General features: G+C 34.1%; 1 protein-coding gene across 1 annotated transcript; it reads left to right on the forward strand.

The window, feature by feature from the left end:
• Nucleotides 1-59: 59 nt before the first annotated feature.
• Nucleotides 60-1,055, forward strand: mRpL27 (mitochondrial ribosomal protein L27). The gene is made up of 3 exons (XM_053744020.1): nt 60-220; nt 319-482; nt 787-1,055. Exons 1-3 carry the CDS (start codon nt 169-171, stop codon nt 988-990), a joined length of 420 nt encoding a protein of 139 aa, XP_053599995.1. The 5' UTR covers nt 60-168; the 3' UTR covers nt 991-1,055.
• The last annotated feature ends 9,190 nt before the right edge of the window (nt 1,056-10,245 follow it).

The raw sequence follows: 10,245 nt of genomic DNA on the forward strand, positions 1-10,245 counted from the left end.
GAATTAGTAGGTCCTTACGAAGTAAATCCATGGTTCTGACATTGATATTAATACATGAAGTTGACATTGACATTTGAGTGGAAAATTGACAAATATTGATGTGAAGTGAAATGAAAAGTGCGGAAAAGTGAGATATTTTGTGACTTGAATTACGAAATTAAAATTAAAATGTCGTTAAATTTTTTATTGAACGTGAATAAGCCTTCATTCGTTTTAAAAGGTTACCATTCGTTATTTGCAAATATCTAATTATATCCATTCGTTTGAGGTTATACAAATAAACACTTGCAAATATAACTGTTTCTTATTTTCCTACAGAGTTCGTCCGTAATGCCAGCAAGAAATCTGGAGGTAGTACAAAGAATACCAATTGCAAAGTAAAGCCAAAACACAGAGGATGGAAAGTGCAAGATGGTCATTTTGTTCAAGCTGGACACATACTTGCTACACAAAGGACACCAAGATTCCACCCTGGCTTAAATGTATGTATCTTTTTTATACGTCATAATCATGCTTTATTCGTGAAATAAAAACATTTTTTAATTCTTAAGAGTTGACCTGACTAGCTTGTCATACTAGAATTATAAACTTTTAAACAAACCTTTATTTTTGTGATCAATTGAGTACAATTGGTCACACAGAAGTCTTGCCTACACTATAGTACTTACTAGCTAGTCTTAAATTTAAAAGCATTCCTTGCATTCAATCAACTCTCTACATTAACCATTTAATAAAAATTTAACATAGACAGAGTATGTGTAAAATTATTTATTTTTGATGTTCTAGGTTGGTTGGGGCAAAAATGGCACAATATTTGCAATTGAAGCAGGTCGTGTTGTTGTCACTTGTGAGAAATTTGAACCTAACTGGGAGCACACTTGGGTACAAAGGATATATGGAGGCAGGGAAACACAGACCATTCTGAAGAAATACTACAATGTTATACCCGACCCGCAACATCAGAGATTCAAACTTATTGATGAAATTTAGATTGCATAGTGATTATTTAGTAATTGTAAAAAACATGAAATAGATAAATATAGAGTGTTAAGGTATTATTGTGTTTTCATCACATTTTTATTATGTAAACTGTTTTAAAATATTTATAAAAACAATGCTATGAAAAAGGAGGCAAACAAAGTATATGTTTGTGCTCCATTCATGCCAAAACAGAGCATTGTATTGGTTATTTTTTGTGTGAAGATAGAGTTTTACATTGGCAATATATTGCCATGAACGGAGCTGCAGGCAACAGCAACATCAAAATAATCTTTTCATAATAGTATACATATATTCTTAAAACCCTAATTTTGAATTAAATGAAATTATCTACTTTCATTTAGTAGCTTCTACTAGATCTGCCATTACTACGAAAATATGTAAAAACCTACTTTTTACATGTAATTGGATACTTACTATACCACACTTGTGAATAGCTATCAAATCTACGTAGTTAGGCCCAATCTAATTGCATTTTATCATTGAAACGAAAAAGTGAAATTAATACTGGCATAGTGAAAAAAATAAAGATTATTCATCTGGTACTAATATTAACACCCTGTTTCCCCCTCTACCATAATATACACACGTATGAAGTTGATAGCTTTGCAACAGATGTAAGTAACAGTTACATAAAAAATGGCAGGTAGGGAGAGATTGGTGATTTTCCGGAGTTGAAACGACTTCCGGTCGGTCCGGATGTTGTCCGGCGCACTCTAGTCCTATACAGTCACAGCCAGTTTGGACCAGTTTTAGCTTATCAGCGCACTCGTACGAGTTCGAGAAGCGCAATCCTGTTAGAACTGGAATTTCTATTGTAGTTGGAAAGTTCTGCATTAGTGAAAGCCAGTAATTTGAATAAAGTATGTAGATTATTCAGTATGAAGATGAAACTGAGTTTCTCGCTTTTGTGAAAATAATTTTGAAATGCCCTTTGCCGTAGATAATGTGCAAATAAACGATAATAAGTTATATACGGTTACGATAATATATTATTTAATTATGAGTCCGGATATCGCCGGTACCGGATATAAATAAATCATAATTAACACCTTGCCGTGAACGATAAGGTAAAGGGCTCTTTATCTTATCGCCCACCGCGAGCTGCTACATAGTATAAAATTCCCGCTGTCTGTCTGTCCCTATGAATGTTTATATCTTTAAAACTACACAAGGGATTTTGTTTCGGGTTTTTAAAATAGATAGTGTGATTCAAGAGGAAGCTTTTACCCGAGTGAAGTCGGGACGGGCCACTAGTATGACATACATATGTCGTTATAGTGAAAGTTTATTTTGACTCTTCTACACCTCCTGTAGCATTTTCGTCGTAGCAGGTCGAAGCTATACCACTACGACGATGCTACGAGATGTCAATGTAGACTGGAGCTTTCCTAGTAACGTCGTTTACAAATTTCTCTGTAATCTCGACATTTTTGCCTGGAGTTGGCGTGCCCTATATGAACGAAGGGCTCCAAATTTTAGTAATTTTTCTCCGTTGCGATATTACATTCGGCCAATAACAGCCAACGCCCACAGCTGGGTATAACCCAAGTGCTAAATTAACCTTTTTGACAGAAAACTTGTCATGTATACCAGGTTTTATGGTTTGGTTTGTTTCAGGTTTTACGATCTTTGTATTTTTGTGTGGGCTAGGACAGGTATCGCGCAATATTTATGTAAAACATGTTTCAAGTTTTACGCCGTCATATAAAACTTATTCAAGTTATGAGAACAGTTTTCCAGGATGACATAGCTGTCATAATGAGCCTTATGTCTTTTTCCGTATATACTCTTAACAATAATATATAGTACAACAGTACCTGCGACTTCTTCACGTCCTAAATATAGCCAAAACTTGTGATACGAAATATCTTAATTCGTATCGCAAATCTTGGCAGTTTCAAGTAGATTAGAAAGGTAAAAATCTCACGTTCGCTTTTACACACGTGAGTTTTTTGTTTTATATTTCCAATACTAACTGATTATAATATTAGATGGAATTGAGAGTAAAGTTAAATACTTCACAAAACCTATCTGTATACAAACCAGAAAACATTGTGCTTCATTTCATATGGTAAAGATGGTCAAGTTAAATGACTTAGGTTCTAGTTTTATAGTTAGGTATTTAGTTAATCAAACAAACTAAGAAGGTGAATCATGTTATTTCATAAACGAGCATTTCGTTGTTACTTCTCAGGAAACATGTCAATTCTAAAGTGCTCCACATCAGCTTTCAAAAGCTGTTTTTAAAAGCATTGCTTCCAGATTATTATTGGAATACGAAACGTGTTGCCTCGACATTAAGTTTGAAAGTTGCTTGAATATGTTGTTGGTAGACATTTCGCCCCAATTACTGCGAATTGTCACTGTTTCTGTAATGAAAGTCTCGAGTTGTGCATTCTCTAGAGTCACGTTGTTGCTTCACTTGTAACTGTGACATGGATATATGTAGTTATCTGCCTAAATAAATGTTTATGGATTGACGTAGGTATTTACTGTTATTAAAATTGTAGGTAAGTTCCAACTGGTTTCAACAATTTTTATTGTAGTTTAGTAGGTATCTAAATAGATCTTCTTCTGGTGCCTCTCTGACTCGCTGACTAGACAAGGTTGGCTGTCAATTATGTAAATTAAATTAAATTTTTAATTCTAAATTCACTTGAAGAGATTGTTTAAGTAATAAAAGGGAAGGTAGTAACTTTATTCATACTCTACTTTATCCTTATTCCTTTGAAAATATATAATTTTCTTTTATCAGTTGAAAATGCTCCCAATAAGTATAATTTTATTGTAATCTTTGGTCTTTTGCATAAATACCTATATAAAATAACGTAATAGAAAATAGCGGCCCTGACTTTCCCGCCCTTTTTAATCCACCTGGCATTTTTTACGATCGTCAACTTTTCCTTGTAAAAAGTTGAACAGCTGCCTGCCGCCGCGGCAATAAACATGAGCCTCTGAACAAGAAGGCACTTTATGATTATTTTTTATAACCTTACTTATTGTTTTAATCTTTTAAGCCACCTTTGGTTAAGTTGCTTAGTAACAAAAACTTCATTTTTTTTCGCCGATGGATTTTTAAATTTACTTAGAATATAATTGTTCACGTTTAATTAATTTAATGTTTTTTTAATTGCTCCGACGAAATAAAGTAAGTAGGTACAAAAATCAGTGAAAAATTGTATAAAGAGAAGAGGGCGTACTGGGGAGATTATAGCGTAAAATAAATACATAACTTAGTACCTAAAAAAGGTACAATAATATTTACACGCGATACCGTAATATGTAATTGATTTCTTTTCTATATGAATACTTATTATATCTTCTGAACGACCTTTCTTTCTTATAGAATGTTATCGGTAACGTTATATTTGCAATGTATTTTCGTAGGTTGAAATGTTGTTGACAATACCGTGTATGAACTTGCTTAAAAATATTTTGGAAATGATTGAGAATGGTCTAAAGCTCGTCACATAAAAACTTTGTCTGTCTTTTATTATTCTTGCCATTTCCCGAATTCCACTAACCAATACAGGGAGGGCACGCACGAAGCGTTCAAAATAAAAAGGATTGAATTGCAGGCTTTTTCGTATTCGTATTTATATCGATGTATTAGATCGGTATCGATTTGAGTCGGACTAGTGATTTACATCGGAGCCTTCGTAATTCGTTGCCTGATAGACGCGCGAAATAAATCAACGTTGGGCCCCTGCTAACCGGGCATTTATCTCTTGATAAAAAAGTGCCCAAGGGCTAGTTGCATGCTTGAGTGGGTGCATGGGTGCGATTATTTACGTTGCTATAAGACGGATTTACTTAACGGCAGTCTGCATCAGCAGCAGTGTGTCTTTTCTCGAGCTATACTTAGAAATAATTACTTAGATATCCTATGGTTAAAACAAACCTCTCTTAGTTATACTTAAAGGTTTTCTAGCTATCATGTTCATATTAAGGGTATTTGCACAAGGGGCAAACTGTACTATATAGGCACCTACGATCTCTTACCTCCACGATCTTTTTTACCTTGATTCATTGAGTTTTTCACAGAGGTCGTTTAAATAACGCAAAAAGATTGCGACATCGAGTATAATATTCATGGGAAGACATAATTTAATTCCCGGAGACAGTCTGCGTCGCCCCGGTCTTCTGAGATTAGACGCTCGTCTCAAAAATGTGTAATGAAGGGAAACGCTCGCAAATATGAAATTATTGACTCGCTCGAGATATTTCTTCGTTTATTGTGAAATGTGAGATTCGTTGTTTTATGTGCTGCGTTCCAAATATTTTTTTGACGCTTTTGTTAGATCGCGGCTATGGCTGTTTTTTAGATAATGCATTTGGTGCCTAAGTGTACCTACTTACATACTTAGTGTATCGTATTTTTTGTCAAATCCATAGTAATAAGACAAATAGAGGCGGTGAGCCTAAGATTGTAAAAAACATCAGCTATTTTACGATCTATCGCGCAAAATTGTTATTGTTTTGCATGCATGCATGGTTTACTTTTAAACCTTTTCAAACTGTTAAATTTCTAGGAATTGGAAGTGAGTATTTAACATGTGTTTAACATATAACCTAACTGGTAAAAGGAACCTTCGAAGCATTATTATCTAAATCACCGATTCATAGTAAGTATTTCTCATTACTGATAAGAGTTAGTCACAAAAATAAAACCACAATCTGACAAATGAGAATCAGGTATCAAGGTTCAGCTAAAACAATCAAGCATCGAACATAAACAAATATGTAGTCCATGATGGGTGTGCCGGAAGATAAACTCTTTGTGGGGCGCTCACAGGCGACTGAGCAGTCAGAGAAGGGTTGACTTGACTGACGTTTACAGGTTAACTCGATTTAATTGTTTGCTAGCCGGTTAATTTCTTTAGCGCCTTGCTTTGCTGGCCGCTGGTGACAGCTTATGAATATATAGAAATGGATTTGCATTCCTTTATTTCGTGTGCCTGTATCACTTACGCCACTAAGTAGTTGGTGAGAAATATTGTAATTATAATTTAAATTTGACACACAAACCTTATCTGTATTTTAGGCACTTGTAAAGGGAACTTTCTGAATAAATGTCTCTGACTGAATGTTGGTTAATTAGCTAAACTTTACTTTGCCTTTCACTTATTTATTTCGATGCAAAAACGATTTCAAAAAAATATGATTGAAACATTTTTAAATTTAGAACAGAATCATCCAGGCTTGTAGTTCCATAGGAAACTTTTATACTTTTTTATATTAGTACATTCGTTATAGTAAATTTAGCGCACTTGATTCTCTAATAAGGTATTCTATATGCAAGTGGGTGCACAAAGAAAAAGTAAATTATTTCCAGTAAAGTCAGAACTTCGCTTAGTTCATTTGAAAGCGCTCTTTTGTAATTATGTGTGTTGATTTTTGTTCGCAACAAGTTTTCTCCTGAAAAAACTGCCTTTGTTTGAGTCGTTAGTGATATACTAAGTACGACTATACTAAGTACGACAAATTGTATGGTTATTATGGGTTTATTGTCTGAAAATAAAATATTTTTTTTATTGTATTATGATAAAGAAATACTTTGAATTTGAACGTTTACAGATATCCACAAACCTGTACCTAATCATAGTAAACAAAATATATCGTAAAGTTTTCACTTGATAAATCGAATTTAGCCCCAAGACAATAAAGTATTGCCCATCTATTGGTAAATTCCATTTCCCATAATTCAGGCAATTTCTGGCATTGATCAATTGGCTGATCCCAGACGCTCCGGGATCCTGGTTTATTACGTTTTCTGGCAACACTTTAAAATTTTGTATTTTTCTTTATTCATTTCGACGGCGACTTGCCTTGTTCTTATTTTCTTATCTTGTTATACATACATTTATAAAAAGCACATGATTAACATTAAAGGAAATAATGCCAAAGGTGGATATATCCCGGGAAGGGATCTTTACAATAAAAAAAAATCCTCCTACTACCTATATCTTTTTTTAAAGAGACTTTATTAATTAATATTCTAAGCATTTATTTATGTAGGGTATCGCGCCCGTGCACACTCCACGGTACGAATTATATATTTGATATGAAATTTATTTTCAGTCGTAGCACCGCGGGTGCTATTTTAATTTTCCGCCATCTTTAAATTTATACCTTCAGAATGGAAACCGTATATTTTTGTACGGTGAATATTTTTTAACTGGTCCTATTCGACCCGCGGGTATTCAGCTGTTTGGAGATACACTACAACGTAGGTGTATGTTTAAATTATTCGTATCGACTTGGATATGAGTAAGTTAATCATTTTAATATAAGATGCAAACTTACTAAAAACCATTTTAATGGGCACTTGGTCAAGTCGTCTTCACCTCACATTGAATAACAGATGATTTATTTTTTAAAATGTCCATTGTCCTTCGTGTTGTATCCTTACAAATTATAATTACAAAGTCCTCTGCCGCGTCTGTCTGTTCGCGATAAACTCAAAAACTACTGCACGTATTTTCATGCGGTTTTCACCAATAGCTCGTGTGATTCCTGAGGAAGGTTTAAGTGTATAATTTATTATATTTTTAACCGAGCGATGCCGGGATTGGCCGCTAGTTTTATCACAGTGCAAAGAGCTGATGAGTTTATGTAGAAAAGTTTCAGCTAAATCCAAGAGATAATATTCACAATAAGTATTCACAGGCAGACTGATAATGCAGTCAGAATTTTTAAATTTATTTACGAAATTCGCAAATTCCACCAAGATAAAACTCTATAAACGTGACCCGCCCAAATAAAATTTGGAGCACCATGACTCTTAAAGTCCACTCAATGCTCGCTCGAACGCGCATTCAGAATGGCTGCCGTATTTACAGTATTCGGCGGGAAAATAAATATTTTTAAATTTGGAACAATATGGCGGACAGCGGGTTGCCATAAATCTAGAGATGGTCGTATTGCGAGAAAACACGGCTGGAATTCTTTATGAAGGGACGGCAGATTTAAGTTCAGATAAAATAGGGAAGATGAATGCTTCTAAGATGTTTTGTCGTTCGATTCGGGGATATCCAACCTTTTGAATAAGCCGTATATAATTCACGCATTATAATGCACAATTGCACAACACATATATTATTGAAACAATTTCACATAACATCTGTCAAGAAATTGAAGACAATGGACTTTGGACAAACTAGGTTACATTTTTTGCCATTGCAACACCAATTATAGGATGGTCAAGATTGGGTGATAAACACGGAACACCTAGTATTACCAGCTAACAGGACGCCCTCATTTAAATTTTCTCTTTTTTGACAGACAGATGACGTCTAGTCCGCGGATGTCCTGTTGCAGGTAGTCATAATACCTCTATATTTGTAACGTAATATCTGTAAATTGTAACCAATGTTTTGGCTGAATAAAGTTTTTATTTAAAGAAAAGACTTAGAAGATATTTTATAATCGGAACCAAATTATAAAATTTCAAGTGAAATTACTGTTTCTTACCCCAGACATAACACATGCAATGTGCCACTACTGATTATGTAACAGAATTTTACGAAAAAGTATATGTAAGCATAACAGTACCTACTTGAATAAAGTTGAGCAGTGGTAATGAGGCACTTTTGCGTCCCTGTACTCGTACGTAATAGTAACAGTGCAAACGCATTAGTGCATCATTAACTAAACGATAGAACAGTCGGACATCGAGGAAACTGAGAAGTCTTTATTCCATGCTGATAGCAATGTTTGGCGCTATTGGTAGCTAAGTATATTTAAATACGATTTCGAAAATACTTTATGAATACCTAAGTACCTTATATAGTATTATTAGCACTCGAAATAAGAGTAATAATAAAGAATTGAGTGGGTTTGACCTCAATCTAGTCTGAAGGAAAGCCAAGATCATTAAATACCTATTCACTCTTGTTTTTTAATTCAACTTTAAGGACAACGTTCTTGTCGATGGAGTTCTTTCCGTCTCTCTCTATCTTAAGCCATCGTTTTGACCTTAAAAATCCCTAAATTGTTTTCAAGAATGGTATCGTAACCAGATTAATTTCAAGACTAGCATTTATAATGTATAACGTGTTTTAACTAAAATAACCCTAAAATGAATTCTTTGGCGGATACCACGAATTAAACAAGACATAAGACTTTAATCACGTTTATACACGAGAAGAGTGATCCACAATGATTAAACAAATAAGAGTCGAATATATCCACCTCTTCTTTGGAAGTGTCGGTTGAAAAGCATATTAAAAATGAAAAGTTAAATATTTCGGGATTGAAATAAGACCATGTAACTGTTGATTCGAATGAACTGATTGTTCAGCGGTAATGAAGTATTGGTTGATTGTGACCGGTTCGACGCCGGTCGAAGATTCCGTCAGCGCCGCCTCGGGAAGCTTTTTAATTTTCCGCTAGCCTCAGATTTATATGTTTCCAGCCACCCGTCAATTTTGCGAATTTTAATTTAAACGCTCCGTTGGCTCCGAAAATGCTCACTTTATTCATACCTGTGAAAGCCATTCAATTTATTTGCAACCGGTAATTTTGGTAATTTATTACGTAATGGAAGTTCGATGTTCTGTTGTTATTAAGTTATCGTTGTCAACTTAATATTAATCAGCACAAAGCTGAAAAAATTCGTTTGTAACGCAATGCAAAAAATACTTATAATGCATATGTAGTATAAAGTCAAGTATCTCATCTCAATACACATACAGGGTAAGGTTTTATTCATTGCACATTTTTTTTCAATATGCTCAGTGCACAGAATACTTATAACAACGATGTTATATTCATGTAAGTGGATATAAAGTATACAAGTTGATTAACTTTGTGCCTTTTCGCCATTTAGTAACTTGTATATTCTATTTACACTTTACTAATTTAGATTAAATAAAGTTTGTAATTTACACAACACAAAACGTGATTATGCACGCGTGGGTTACGGGTGTTTACAATTTTTAAATCAGTAACCTACGTCTGATTTTTAGTAAATTATCAGTATATTTTATTTACCTAATTAATGCTATAATAGTTATTAAAAGTATTACGAATAAAGCATTTAAATTACAGAAATATGTATTTGATAAAATTCAAGTATCAATACTTTAATTTTGCGACATATAGTTTTTAGGTGTCATAAAAATGGCGGGTCTCTGCCTCAGTCAATAGTCTCCAGATCCAAGTCACAGATTAAGGGATCGATAAAATTGAGTCTATTTCCTAAGTTCTTAGCAATATAAATATCACAGTTCAGTTCGGCTG

Source organism: Plodia interpunctella, chromosome 4 (genome assembly GCF_027563975.2).
Source record: "Plodia interpunctella isolate USDA-ARS_2022_Savannah chromosome 4, ilPloInte3.2, whole genome shotgun sequence".
Classification (NCBI taxonomy): Eukaryota; Metazoa; Arthropoda; class Insecta; order Lepidoptera; family Pyralidae; genus Plodia; species Plodia interpunctella.